The 15,791-nt window shown below is 43.2% G+C and overlaps 1 protein-coding gene across 1 annotated transcript in view; it reads right to left on the bottom strand.

Annotated features, from left to right (window-relative positions):
- The window catches only part of CD109 (CD109 molecule), an 84,024-nt gene extending 71,368 nt beyond the window's left edge, over nucleotides 1–12,656 (bottom strand). Inside the window, exons 1-2 of the mRNA XM_072855299.1 lie at nucleotides 12,223–12,656; nucleotides 11,706–11,866 (exon numbers count right to left, since the gene is read on the bottom strand). Coding sequence (XP_072711400.1) covers nucleotides 11,706–11,866; nucleotides 12,223–12,641 — 580 coding nt within the window. The 5' untranslated portion in view covers nucleotides 12,642–12,656. The remainder of the gene's footprint in view (nucleotides 1–11,705; nucleotides 11,867–12,222) is intronic.
- Nucleotides 12,657–15,791: the final 3,135 nt, after the last annotated feature.

Here is a 15,791-nt window from a genome sequence, read left to right as displayed (position 1 = left end):
CTGTATTCATTCAATAAATACTGCATTGAGGAAATACATGGAAATACTGTGGAAACAAACACCACATTGTCCTGCCTCCTTTTCCTCAGAGTCCTTGGCATTTAGGACAGTCCAGCAGAAGAGGAACCAAAAGCAGTGTGGTAGTGACATGTCACCAGTATAGACAGCAGTGGGAAATTAAGTCATCCTTTTAATGTACCTTTCCACCATGACATTTTTTGGAGGTCTAACAGTCTTGTTATCAGCAAAGCAAATAGGAAAAAATTCTACAGAGCCAAATACATGCATGTTTTTTCAGACTTATGGAGAGCTGCACAAATGATGGCATTTTACATTATTCCCATTGCATGGGCCTGACCCAAACCCAGAAACTTAATGCTACCCCTTCTTGAGCTAACACCACCAGCACTAGGACTAGATGTAAATGTTTCAGCTTCCACTCCCCAAAAAGGAGAGAGGTTCCAGAAAAATGACTGTATGGCTTGGCACAGTGAACTAGAGCTTGTGCCAATATAAATCAGTACAGCAGAACTTCAGTCTCTAACTAATTAACACAAACTCAGGTCTTGACTCTGTATTCTATCTCATGTGGCAGGTATCTCTACAAACAGAGTTTCGCACTTAACCTTTTCTACCTATGTCCTCATTCCTTCTTAGTCCTGTGTGAGAACGGAAAAATATAACTGGAATCACTTCAGACTGATTTACTGAAACGATGCCACGTCTTTCTTCTGGCAGCTGTGTTCACATATCCATGCTTAGGAAATGCTTACAGAAAAGCATTTTCTTTGCAGTGGTAAATGGATTTTTTTCTACTGCAGAGTCTATTTCAAAAACTCACATCACAGAAATAAAAAATAATGTTCTTCAATGTCCTTCCAGATCTTTCTTCCTATCCAAAATATATACTGTTTTTGTGTTTAAAAAAAAAAAGGAAGGAAGCATAAATACCAAGGCCAAAACTGTACAGGGAGTGAAAAATATTTTTTCTTCATAAAAGAAAGCAAGCAAATCTGTCAAGTTCAGTTTTCTTTAAATGTGTTATACTCTTCCTCTGTTTCCCTAAAATTAGCACCCAAATTAGCACTAGTCAGTTATGCAAGCAGCACAAAATACATAGCATGAGTCACTGCTGTTAAGTTATGGCTAAATTTGGGCCAGACGATAGAAGGAGGAGCAATACAGCACTCAAAACGCATGCAATAGGGATTGCTAGTGGACATCAGTGTACGGGCTGACATCCAAAGCCAAATGAAGCCAACAGGCCTGTAGCAAAGGGGTATATACTTGCTCCACAAAGCTTCCTAAACCCTCCCTGCCTGCCAGCACTACACTCACTTCCCTCCACAGCCACTCATTACCCTACTCCCTATTTCCACCGCTCCTTATACTTTTCAGTCCTTTTTGCAATTTTGGAGGCTAAAAGCATTCAGAAATTATAAGGGGGGAGAGAGAGAGGCAGGGTAGCAGCGCTGCCTATGGAAAAAGGCATAAAGGGACAGGAGGAATAATCTGAACTGGACCAGAATTTATCACCTGAGGGTCCAGTCAAGAGACAGGGCACCACAGCTCTACAGGACAGGAGAAAGGCAACATGCACAGACATTTTTGCAATTAAAGCCACGTTTTACCAAACTCTGCAGTCACTAGCAAGTTCTATCTTCAGTCTGCAATGCAGAGTGTGGGGATATTTTCCTGACAACCAGGACAATTCATGACAAAAAAAACCTTCTCCAGATAATCCAAAGGTTTTTCTCCAACCTGCTTTTACTCCACAATCAGAAGAGTGGTGGAAACCCAACCATAGAAAGCACAACCAGAAACACTCATGGCCAGGACAGAATAGATACAGATTTATTAGACGGTATGAAGAGAAAGGTTGCTGTCCTCTGCTCCCTCACCACGGCATTCCCTGTGTCTTTCTACTTGACATGGCAAAGGAGTCGTGGTAGCTCCCTGCTTGTTCCTTTTACCGGTTCAGCCCTTCTTCTCTCACCAGCACTGCCAGATCCACCCCTGAGGAAAACCACCATCTCCCACCCCCTCAGACAGACAGACAGTCACTGCCAATGCTGGGCAACCCTTCCCTTGCCCTGCCGCATCCACCAACCCTTCCACAAGCAAGCACCAAGTTTCCTGCAGACTGACCCTTCTAATTTATTTTTAGACTTAGGTCATAATTCAGATATTTAATTCTCCACTCAGTCTTCTAAAGTAGAACAACCAACTCTATGGATTATACCATTATTACCACTTTCAGCTGAGTGGTCAGAGAGCAGCCAGTTGCAAGAACACAATACCTAAAGCGCTCTGTGGTTTATCTGAAAGACTGCATGCCAGGTAGGAAAACAAAACAGCTTCATATTTCTAAAACTAAATCATCTCTTTAATCAGAGGCGTTCTGACAGCTATCCAGCAGCTACCATCCCAGACAGTTAAACACAAGTACAGGCTCTTTTCAACTTTTTCCTGAGACCAGCCTCTAAGAGCCATCCATGGACTTTTTGTCATGCGCATGACATTATCACTGCCTACCATACCCAACTATATTCCCATGAATTATAAATTTACAGCTGTTAGGAAGACAAGTTTTGAATACTACAGAGAAAACTTTCTTGATGTCAGATCCAGTCTATGAAACTACGCAGACAATCCAGAAAATCTCAGACTTAAGCCTTTTACACCACTAAATGGGAAATTAATTTCATTCACTTAGTTTTCCCTTGGTGACTACACACAAACACACAAATTCACAGGCATCTGCACATCCTGCTTTCAAGGCACTATGGGCCATCACTATTATCCATTCTGATGTCCATGAAATAAACACAGACAAAGCCAACATTACTGCAATTTAAAGCAGCTGCAGTTTTTATTCCAACTTAAAACATAGGGAAATCATACTAGGACGAAATGTGGCTAAGCCTGTCTATGCCAGAGATTTGGTGGTATTAATACCACCCTCATCACATCAATTGCTGCAACTGGGGCAAAACTCCAAAGCCAAGTCACCTCTCAAACTCATTCACTGCAAATAAAACATTCAGGAACTATTTAAGTTTCCTCTTAGAGGGAGTGAAAGAAGAAGGTTTGTTTTCATATTGGTTTTCTTCCATTTTCTGGAATGCATTCAGAGTCTATGATGACAAAGCCACATAACTTTTCTGAGATCACAAAATTATTCAGATATGTAAAAATATTACCAGAGAGTTCCTTCATCTGTAAATAAAGGCAATACAAATCCCTAACCGTACAAAATAAGCACCTGGACCTCACAGCTGCACCTCCAGGAAGCTGGAAAAGTAGGAGAGAAGGGGTCTGTCACTCTGGACACATTTTCTACACACATACTTATTTGTACTATAGTGAATCTAGGTGAACCAGCATCATCTCTTACCACGTGCTATTCAACCTCTACAGATAGGATCTCAACTCTGCCTTCGCAAACAGGTAGTCAGGGATAGCAGAGCATGGGAACCAGCAACGCTGCCAGTGCAGATAGTCTCATGAAAAGAGTCTCATGAAAAGAGAAGTCACCTGTGTATGACTGGAGATCCATGAATTTCCCAACTGCCTCCTGCCTCTGCAGGTAATTCTACAACCCTCAACACTTCAGCTTGGATCTCTTTCTAATTAGACACTGCTAAGGACATCACCCTGGACCCATCTGGAGATCCACTGTTAGCTCCCACCCCTTTCTCTTTAAAGTTACCTATTACCTGAAGGATAATAACCAGGTGCATAAGCACACTTCTCCTGACATTTCCTCCCAATTCCTCCCATCTCTCCTCAAACACTTTCCAGAATGTAGAAGAGACTCCCAGGGTCAAACCAAAAGTCTGTTTAGTCCAAGGTCCCGTCTCCAGCAATGGTGAAGGACAGACATCTGAACAGTGTAAAAACAGAAAAAGTACACAATGACCCTTCCTTGGGTACTCTTCCCAGCCTATGCAATCTGAGGCTTGGGGCTTGAAAAGCCAAAACTAGTGTCTTTATACTGGACCAGCCCTTGATGGACTTTTGTCTCATGAATTTGTGCGATCACATTTTCCATCCACAACACCTGGGACACAGAGTTCCACAATTTATTTCCATCTCATGTGAAGGCCCACCTTCTTCCATCTGGTTTGAACTTGTCTCCTGAGAGATCTCTGATCTTTCCCTCTGCTCTCCCTGGAATTTCTCCAGTTGGTTCACAGCCCCTATGAGGAGTGCCCCAAATCAGGCACAGCATTCCCCAGGATGCCTAATTAGAGCTGTGAAGATTACTAGAATACTTTCTCAGAGCTTACAGAAAATATTTCTATGTATACATTCGAGTACAGCATTTGCCTTCTTTTTTGAGCATCACAGTATTACTTACAAGCTTTCACCTTTTGGTACTTTTAAACCATCATGCCCTCCACACACACACACCCTTTTCTGCAGGACTGCTGCCTCACCTTTTTCCCCATCCAGTAAAAGCATGCTCTTTATTCCTTAACACGAGCAGAACTATGCAGTTGCCCTAGTGAATCACACTCCAGTTTTTCCCCTAATCATTTCCCATATTGCCAAAATGAGTTCAAAATCTAATCCTTCCAGCATCCTTGCCACCCCTTCACTAATCTAATACACATTCTCCCTTTTTCATCCATGTCGGTCATACTGAACAATACAGTTTCAGGGCAACCCGTTTCCAGTTTGAGAGTGAAACACTTAGACCTACTTTGTGAATATTATTTTCCATCTAGTCACAAACATATTTAATAAGAGTTCCATGCTGTCCCTGCTTCCCCAGCTGGCTTGTCAGAGTGCCACGCCAGACTATCAAGAGCCTTACTAAAGTCAAAATATAACAATATCCTGCTTCATCTCCACCTACAACCCCTGCCAGCCCATGGTGGAACACGTTTTATTTGCAGGTTTTCAATCTTCCAGAACCTCTCTCTTCACTCATACTCTCAAAACTTCACTAGCAGTTTTAAAATTATTTCAATCAATTCCCTAAATATTCTACAGGCGATTTTATCAGGCCTAAACATCTACTTTACCAAAGTACTCTTTAACCTGTTCCTCCCTTTTGGTTGCCTTAATTCTTAACCCTTTTCCATGGCAGTTAGTTGATCCTCTTAGTGAAGACTGAACACATACTGCCTCTCAGCATCACTGACCAATGCCCTTCTCACCAGAGTGAGTAGCAAGCCACATCCTTTGCTAACCCTCTTGCTACCAATAAATTTAAAAATCCTGCCTTATTATCCTTCACATTCTTTCCTACTCATGGTTTGGCCTTTCCAGTTTTGTCCTTTCTTACCCATGCTACTCCTTTAAGCTCAACCCTTGTAATCTGATCTCATTTTCAGTTTATACACACACTTTTCCTTTTTTCTGTTGTTTTTTGGCTAGTGATAATACTGTGTTTTGTTACTTTATTTCTTACCCTTCTGCTATGTTAGGGTAATGTGTACTTATCCCTCTGATATGAATCCCTCAAGGGCTTTCTCCCTTTGCTTCTCTTCCTTCTTTGTTTCTGGTAGCATCTTACCTCCCCTTTCCTGTTGTTTATTGGCATCACTTTTTTTTCCCCCAAATTTACAGCCTTTACTTTGTTTTTCTCTCTCTCCTCCCTTTCCTAAAAGCTGTAAAGCTCCTCCAGTTCACAGTAGCAACAGGGAACTCCACACTGGTGCATGTAATATTCCCTCTGTAAGAGTTGCCCCACTGCCACCATTTCTGCTGTAAGTGAATTATTCCACTCTTCTCAAGGTACTGTGAAACAGCCTCTAGCGCTCAATCTGCCACACTCTCCTTGGCTGGATATTGATGAAGAACATGGTGACCAGAACGACCTCGCATACGAACACGTAAGCCTTGAGCCACAGAAGGACACTTTCCTTCAAATCTCAAGCAGCATCCAATGAAAAAGATAAAGCTCAAGTGCTGGATGGGATTGCTACTTCCATTTCTCTGCAAACTACTTAATGGGCCTGTTAGCAGGATGGATTCAACAACAGGCACAGAAATCTGTTTTTTTTTTTCTTATAGGTACTCCAGCAATACGAAAGCCCATAAGAGAGCACCCTCTTCTCTACTAGCTCCCTTGTCTCTGAATCCAGCCCCAACACCTCCTTCCCCAAAACTTTTCCTTCATTCTGATTTTGCATAGGTTATCTGCATGTGCTGCCTATTTGACAACTTATCTTCATGAGGCGCAGTCATACATACATTTGGAGGTGGGGGTTATGGACGCAAAATCATGGGACTCCTGCTCTCTTTGCTGTTTGGCTTTTTAGGCACTGATGCAGAATTAGGCAGAAAGGAGCTGTCCCACTAAACTGCCAGCAAAACCCTTTAATCCACAGATCTTCAGCACAGATTCTGTGGTCACCAATGAGTCAGTCATTTTATTCTGAAATAAGGTACAGAGGCAACTCAAGGTTAAAAAAAAGGGACAGGCATACTTAGGCCATTCATTCCCATTTAGCTGTTACTTTAAACTTACTATTCCTAGTGTTTTTCACTGTTCCACATACTAACATGGTCAGAACCATATTATTAAGTATGCAAAACATGCCTTCTGGTAAAAGCAGATTTTCCATTGTCTATGTGGATGATCACTACATGTCTGAGCTTGACAGACGTTCTCACAGACTCTATTATGTTTCATAAAACCTAGCTGAGTATTTACCATGCTCTAGCTCAGTAACCTCTGTTAACAAGTACATTTACTCCTCTCTAAAAGTACAGAAAAGCAGTGCAAATTAATTAACACGTACGAGTAATTGACAGGGAACCCAAACTACACATGCTATTGTAAACCAGGTTCTTCAGTTCACAAAGTAGTTCTCACTCACCATGCCTTAAATACATTATGTTGTACCTTAAATACCAGAAGCTCTAACTAAATCTTATTCTTAAGAATTAAAAACGTTCACACAGTTGGGTAAATGATTACATCTCATTACACATACAAGCTTTTCTTAAAACTAGTTTGTTTTTTCAACTTACATGCCACTTACCCTTTCCGAATCATTCTAGCACGAACAAGGAAAACAAACTTTTCAGAAGCTCTCGCAATTAAGGTATAAGGTTTCTCATACACTAACACACACTGCAATGTCTGGGTAGCAAACTCTGTAAGACAACACTTCTTGCCAACTCAAACTGCATCTTTATTGATCAATGACTGGATAAATATGCATGGCAAGAGTCACCCTTCGCTGTAATCACTGAAAATCAAGCCATTCATGCATAAAATTTAACTTGCCTGTCTGTTATTCCCATCATGGGTTTTTTTGTTGTTGACCCAGAAAACCCAACAGCTCAAATTGCACATAAGACATTGTTATCTTCTGCAGTCATTTTCAATCAGGGTGAGGATCTTTCTGATACTGCATCTCCACATAAAATGTGTAAAGGCTTGATACAGTGCACCAAAACAGCTCAAGTTAGTCCTTTGTGTTTTTCTGGAGTCTGTTGCAGACAATGGAAACCTATTATCTCCTTGTGACGCACTGACTTTTTTTTTTTGGTTGTGCCTGCTCACACGAAGTTTACCTGTAGCAGCAACAACCTGCCTGCAGACATTCAGTTGGTCTGTTTTCACTACATTTAATCTAATTAACTTAATTTCTGTACCAAAACATTGGTCTTAAACAATCTCCCATGCTACAGTACATTTGGATTCTGGAATACTGAGCCAAGCTCAAAATATCACCACTTCTTTAAATGCATGTGCATGCACACTTTCTCCCTCACTCCAGAGAATACAAACTAGCCACTTTATTAATAAAGGTATTTCTTTTCCCTTTGTTATATGAAAAGCACAATAAGGATGTGAACCAACCTCCACTGCTAAAGCCTTTCTCTAATGGAGAATTTCCCAAGAATCACTCAGATATCAAAATTCCACTTCCAGTAACATTAAAACAGTGAATGTTTTATCAACCATCAGAGGGCAAGCACTCTATTTCTTATATAAAGCAAGAGTTATATCATATAACTCATATCACTGGAATATATCATATAATCATATCACTGGAACAAGTTGCCCAGAGAGGTAGTGGAGGCCCCATCCCTGGAAACATTCAAGGTCAGGTTAGATGGGGCTCTGAGCAACTTGATCTAGTTAAAGATGTCCCTGCTCTTGCAGGGGGGTTGGACTAGATGACCTGTAAAGGTCCCTTCCAATCCAAAGCATTCTATGATTCTATGATTCTATAAAGAAAAAATAACTGTGCCTCTAATTCAACAAGATCCTCTTACGGAGCTATCTCAGAAATTTACACCAGTACATGCACCATACTGAGCTGCTGCTGGAGAACCAGAGCGCATCCTTAACTTTAAGCAACTGCAGATGCACTTTGCCAGGCACGTATGTAATAGCTCTTATGCTTAGCTACTTGGCTGAACTCGGCCTGCAAGATTAAACAGCACTAATAAAAACAGTGTCCTCAGCCTGTCCTCTGTCCCCAGCATCCAGTTCCGAACTCTGCGCCCATCTCAGTTCCATCAGCACAAATGTTTGCATACCAAACTGGGGAACCTGCCTGCCTAAAAAAATATTCAATAAAACAAAAACTTTATTTTTCAGTCAGATCAGTTTCTCAAAGCAGTTAATCCCCTGCTTTTGCTGTCACCATGCAAGGAAAAATACAAAAATGCAGAGCATAATTGAGCCAGCTTAGGCAACAGTGCCACTGAATTTGCAGCCTAACCAAGGTAGGCGGTCAGTTCCAGCTTTCTGGATATTCAGCATAGTCAACAACTGCAGCTACACCCTGCCTCCCTTAATACTTATTTTGCATAGACACATGGCAATAAAAGTCATCAAACTCATGTGCACCACAGGAACAGTAACACCACTGTATTAGCCACTCTGTGTAACCTAATGGGCCCAAGCGACAGATAAAGCAACATTTTCTGGGCACTAATATATGCAGCAATGATGTCATTTAAAGAAGATTTTGTGTGCCTGGAGATATGTTTGGGTTTTTTCCTTCAACTGGAACAGCTGGCCTAATAAAACCTCCCTCAGACTTCCTTCAGTCACATTCTTAGAGTAACACAGCTACAACAATATCGCTATGTATTTTATCTTAAGGTTGTTTTGTTCTTCAGTGAAGAATTTGAAGCTTTGGAATCTTATTCGGACAAACTGCTTTCCCTCTGACAAACTGTTTTCTCTCTGAGTAACTCTATTTACAACTGATCCACTTCTGTAGCACCTTCGGATACATGTCTTGAACACTACATCCTCTGTTACAGGGCAGTTCCCTTGCTCCTAGCCCGTAACAGTTTTGCTTACGTATTTGTTCACAGAGAACAAATGACTAAAAAATTATATAACTTGATTTTAAAGAATGGATGGCCACTTACTAAACTTTAAGATTTCTGCAAGAGAAAATATACTGCATGCTCAGCACCTTTTTTTTTTTTTTTTGCTGTTCCATTTATCAAGTAAAAAAGCATGGAAAAATCAAATAGATATTTAAAAGACAGGAAAAAAGATTAAAAATTAACAATAAATCCATGCACTTCAAGTACGCACTATAGCATTTCTCCTTTTTCCTCACTGTATCCAGTCTGACACAGTGCCATACCTGTTCCTGATCACCCACTGTTCCCTCTGACTTCAGCAACTCCCAGTGTCAAGCATCGTTCTGTGTGCTGCGCAGATAGAGACATAACATATTTTCACAGGCTTGGAATTACGAGTTGGTTGTCTGCATTTTAATGTTGAAAAGGACAACAACAGACAGGTTGAAACTCATGCAAGGCTCACTTAACTTGATGTTAAGCAGAACAGAAGCAGGAAATAAAAGGCTGTAGAGTTAGAGGAAGAAAAGGAGAAGACAGTTTTTCTTTTAGAAACAATAAATCAGTTGGTTTGGGTTTGTTTTGGTTTGGTTTTGGTTTTGTATCAAAATACTGCCAGGAAAGGTTTGAAGAGGAATTGTGAACTTAAAAAGGCAAGCTCACTACTAATAGCATAATAAATACATCAAAGTTATTTTCTCCACAGAATAAGAATGTTCCTTTATCCACTGCTGAATCCTCTGCTATGTCTAGTACTTTTGAATAAGCAAAATCTAAATATGGCATGTAGTGTGTTATGAAGGCTTAAGATTAAGGACCGTAGGCATGACAGCCAGTCTGGTTTACTTGCATGCAGATTTTAAGTGCTAGCAAATCTGTCCTCCTAAAGTAATTGCCTCAGGCATACATCACCACAACTGTTAGTGTTACATTTGGACACTAACAGATCAGGTGTATAAATTTGATTTAAATCAGGAGTGAACACTTAGATTAATTTTTTTTAATTAGCCTCAGGTTTATGCTTTTACACTGGCTGATGGAGGGCACATACCTGATAACAATATAAAATTAGAGTGGGTAAACAATACCCAGCCTAAAGTAAAACCTGCCAATGCATAGTTCTGGAAAACTTTTTCAGAATATTTGAAATAGTAAGAAGAGTTTTGATCAGATATGCTTTTCTGCATCATGGGGGCATTAATTTTTTGATCTGGTCAAATGCACTCCATCACACTCAAAGCCTCAGTCTTCTCTACAGGTTGTGAAGAGAGGTGGGCTTTCATGAAGGCTTTGAAATGAAGGTGTGATGCTTCCAATTAAGGCATCTACATTAACTATAAGACATTAATAGAAAAATTAGTTGACACCAACAAGAAGAAAGTGCATTATAGCAGGGTAGATTTTTCTAGGACCTCATACTGCCCCCAGGCTCTCTACTTTTGACAAATAAAAAGCTAGAGTATGTGTTTTTATTGCTTCATACTATGAGCAGTTTGAAAGCTGGATTATCCTGACAAAATATTTTCTTTCTCACGAGGGCAAATCTCAGGCAGGACATCTCTATGCTTCTGTTCCCAGCTGGCCTTTATGAAAAGGAGCAGTGACCAAGATATCTGAGTTCTCCAGCTACCAGAACTGCCACCATGTCCCCTGTGGCTGCCCAGGGGGCAGACATTAAATCAGCCTGCTCAAAGGTTTACCTATCGTGACCAAGATATGAGTTCTCCAGCTACCAGAACTGCCACCATGTCCCCTGTGGCTGCCCAGGGGGCAGACATTAAATCAGCCTGCTCAAAGGTTTACCCATCTTCAATCCCCAACCTGTCCCACAATTCAGTTCTTGATCCTTAAAAAATTTCTGTTGCCGCAAATGCACAGAGCTTCCATGTAACAGAGTCTGACATGGTCATCTCCACTTTCCTATTGTTCTCAGGTCCTTCCTTTCTTAGGGCATGAGAAGCAGCCAGCTCCAGATGCTTTATCACCTTGTTTGTTCCACCCTTACCATTATCCCACTTGCTTCCACCTTGCACCTTAACAACAAGCCTACCAGTGAGCACTTCTCCCTCTACTTCTTCTTCTCTACTTCAGTGGCCCCACTACATTGACCAGAGTACTTCCTGGCTCCTCAGAAACCCCACATCCATCACACTTCACTACTATCTGATTATTTTCGGAGTTTACAATGAGTTAGCACACCCATACAACCACTCACTATCCAGCTCAGTTGCCCACCTGCACACAAAGCCAGCAGAGTACAAGATTATTTTCCCATAAGTGACCCCTACTTGGTAAAATAAAGTTCGATTTTAGTACCGTTTAGAAGCCATGATATTCCGGGACCAACAAAATATTTGTGGGAGAAGGCAAATCTAAATCCTTCCAGGCCAACTCCATTCTCTTACCTTTCTCGAAGACCATTTCCCTGCTCAAGATGGTCTCATTATCTCTGATCACTTCTCCCCTTACGGTGACCTGTGCTGGGCTGTCCGGCAGCAGAGCTACCCCAACAGTCACGTTTGCTCCAGGCCTGATGTTCCAGGGAACTGCCACCAAGTACGTAGGTCTGGAAAATCCAAACGGGCAGCGGGAGAAAGGGCAGGGAGTGAAATACAATCCCCCAAAAAGGAACAGCGTCCACATAATAACGCACGATACATGTTGCAAAGCTCTTCCGTTGCACTCCGCTGCGGAGGCTGGAGGTGATGCTCACCCACCAGCCGCTACCGAGCGCACCAAGGGCTTGCAGGACGGGGAGAAGGCAGCGCTGCTCTGCCCGCTTTCCGGACAGGCTGCCAGGCGGGCGCCGGGGAGCCCCCGGGGAAGCGCCCCGCTGTCCCGCGCAGCCTCCGCGCCGGGCGGAGAGGGGAGGCGCGGCGCCCCGCGCACCCGCCCGCCCCCGGCCCACCCGGCCCCACGTACCCGGCCGCCGCGGAGCTGCAGAAGAGGAGGAGGCAGAGGAGGAGGAGGCGGACAGCGCAGCGGGTCCGCGCCATGGCGCTCCGTGCGCGCTGCCGCGCCGCCCGCAGCCCGGTGGCTCCGCCGCTGTGCGCAGGGCCGGGCCGGGGCCGGGGCCGGGGCCGGGGCCGGGCGGGAGGCGCTTCGCGGGCGGGGGAGGGAAGGGGGAGGCCGGCGCGGCCCCCGCGCCAGGCACGCTCCGCCGGCGGCAGCCGCATGGGCGCCGGCGGGGGCGTGCCCGAGGCCGGCCGGCGGAGCGGGGGGGCGGCCAAGCGGCGAGGTATGTACACATACACGGCTGTGCCCGCCCCGCAGCCGCGCACCCCGCATCTTCGGGCAGAGGCAGCTGGGGAGCGGGCGGGATTCTCAGACGAACACAACATCCTACAAAATAAACACGGAGAGAAATGTTTTCCGCCTGTAGCATCGAGCAGAGTGGCAGTCTGGTGTCGGGAACTGCCCGTTTAGCGATAAGGCTTTGCATTGCAGAGACTGGGAGAGCCCGCCGAGGCGCGCTGGGACGGGGCTCGGCCTCGGCAGCAAGTTGGGAACGGTTCTGTCTGGCAGACATTCGAGGAGCCTCGTAGCTCCGTAAACGTGAACCGATTGGTAATGTAGCTCCGGCTGGACTGTCCTGTGTGCCCAACATCTGCAAAATAAGGTCATGTCTGCATATGCATCTTAACCTACTTTCAGAGCCCAAAAAGTGCACTGAGGCAGCTTGGGTGAGATTCTGCTCCCTTAGCATGTTCATTTTAACTGTGTAGGCTAGACACATCTAACAACGTTTTCATTCATCTGAATTCTTTCATCCCTGCACAAGTCTAACACATTTAGAAATTCCACCCAGGTCTTCAAGTATGCCTCTTCAGAAGTGCTGGGCTGGCATTCTCTGCATTGTGTTACACAGATCAAATACAGTCAGGTATAGCCCTGAATAGAAGCATCATGTTTTGTTCTTATGAAAATCAGATATGAACAGTAAACATACATAAACACTGTGCTCTAACGGTATCCCAGGCAGTCATGCAGTCTTTTCACATCTTTTAAATTTGCTTTTGTAAGTTTTCATACCTCTGCTGATTCTTTTTGGAGCGCCAGTCTTTGCAGTGACAAGAGAGAGGGTGCCACCTCTGTAGACTAGTGAAGGGGTGATATTACAGCAACCACAGCTAATGCCTGGAAGGTCAGTCTTGGCAGCTCCTCACCTGCAAAAGGTGCACAATGAGGCAAAGTTTGGGAGATGTTTGCTGTTGTTATTTGTAAGTCCTTACCTCATTGCTTGTGAGAAACAGGCAGGGAAGATGAACAGTCACTGCCACTGCTTTTCTGGGAGATGATGGGAAAAAGTGCATACAAGTAGCGCTGCATCCCAAGCACCCCAGCCTCAGATGGTAAAGCTACTCATAGTACACATTTCTCCAGTCTCTGGCACTGAGCCCAACTGGCACTCCACCGTACCAGTCGATACAAATCAGCTCTCTTAATCTCCGAAACAAGGTGGCCACATCCAAACTTCCTATTGGGTATGGTCCATGCTAACCCCCAAACCGCACTGTGAATTGTTCAAGAGAGCACTTGCTGGCCAGGGCAAAATCATGCTAAGGTCAACTTGAGGGTAGAGACAATCAACTGTCAGTCCCAAGAACATTTGCTGACACTGTTTAATTCATTAGCATGGATGTAGCCCAAAAGTCCATTAGTGAAAGTGCTTGCAAATGCCACAGATTTTGCCCAGTTGTGCAACAGTACTGTGGACCCCCACCTTCCTTTTTTTTCCCTAAGGGCTTGTTATTTAAAGATACTTTTGTATATGCATTTGATCTCTTCTTCTACAAAAATACCAATAAAGGAATCCTATAACAGGAAGTAAGAGAAGAAACAGATTATTCATATTAGGATTTCATTGGTCCTGAGTAGATTTATCACTGATAAGAAATGGATAAACAGAAATTGTTAGATGCCATTCCATAACAATATGCAAGCTCCATTTCTTACAGGCATATTCATGTACTCAGAGACAGGTTAAATTAATGGAGGACCATCCTACTACTTGGAGATCTCTGAAGCCTTGAGTCCTCTGAACATACCCTCTTCATTCCCTTCCTAATCCAACATGGAGTTTCCTCTGCTGGAGTTATACTACCCTCTGACTCCCTCTGCCTTTTCAGAAGACACTTAAAGCCCCTTTTCATAATTTCATTTCCAAACAGGATATATGATGCTATAGGTACATGTAGAGAGTTTTCATGGTTAAATATACCATTTAGCAATCAAATGTGGTACGTAAGGATTCAGTACATTAGCTGAAGTTAGTTCACAGTTAGCTGAAAACTTAAACACATAATAGCCCACTTCAGACATAATTTTAAGTCACGTCTTACCAGCTTCTAAACAAGGTCTTGATTTTCAAAAGAGCTCTGCAGCTGCTAATTTTCACTGTAACATAAGTTGTGATTTCCCTGAAACACCACTTCAACTCCTACATCCTTTTATCAAATGTGGTCCTCCTTTGGTGCCCAAATGATACTAAATACTGAACCTGAACAGGGAGTAGTTATACTGTGTGATGGTTCCCATGAGAAAGCCAGCCCCAGGAGCTCCCTCTCCCATTCTCCACTCAGCACCTCCCAGCTCTGCAGCCCGCAGCCCTCCCAGCCCCACTCTGCAGCTTGTGCCATACAGCTCTTTCTGGAGAGAGGTTTACTTCTAATGCAGCTCATTTCAGTGGCCCCATTTGCAAGACAGCCCCACAAGTGGCTATCAGCACAGTATGTAGATAGGAAACTGTGGAGTGTGAGCAGATATGAGGTGAAATAAGGAAATTTTAAGCCAAATTCAGCCCTATAGCCAGTGCATGCTATAACTACAGCATGTATCTCAAGCCTCCTCTCCACATTCCTCTGCACACAGAGAATAAAAATTACTCAGGAGTAACTGGAAAATAAGCATACTTACAGAGAATTGGGCTAAGCTGATATCCTATTCATGCTTACTAAGTGTTAAACTATTTGTTCTGTTGGACTTGACTTATGTGTCAGGTAAGCATAATTTATCACGCATCCTTACCGATTACAGGACTGTTACGTTCCCCTGAGCTCTGTTAATCTTCTCCTTTCCATTTATGTTTGTCTACACTAGGGTTTTGTTATGCAGTTACATGTCACTGTTTAGTTTGATCTAGGTCAGACTGGTAACTCAAACACAAACAAACAGCACTTCAGTTTGTACTAAAATGGTCAATTTTAAACTTAGGGGCGCCTAGATTTGAAAAGTTTTTGCATACCCACCGGCTTCTGATAGAGGGCACAAAACATCCTCAGCTAAAAAATACCTGTCCACCCAGAACAGGCCTATTAAACTGCCAGGAGATCTGTGTTTCACTAAACAAAAGACCTTAGCTGGGATACACATAATTTTCAAGACCATAGAAACAATCGTTTCGCAGTGTCTGAGGCCTAAGTAGGTTTTAAAAGCTTGGCTCTGACAAACACCTGAGAGACTAATTTGTGCACAAAACTGGAAGCAGGGAA

Source organism: Ciconia boyciana, chromosome 3 (genome assembly GCF_034638445.1).
Source record: "Ciconia boyciana chromosome 3, ASM3463844v1, whole genome shotgun sequence".
Lineage (NCBI taxonomy): Eukaryota > Metazoa > Chordata > Aves > Ciconiiformes > Ciconiidae > Ciconia > Ciconia boyciana.
The sequence above is the reverse complement of the archived record's forward strand: the minus strand, read 5'-3'. Positions and strand labels throughout refer to the sequence as shown.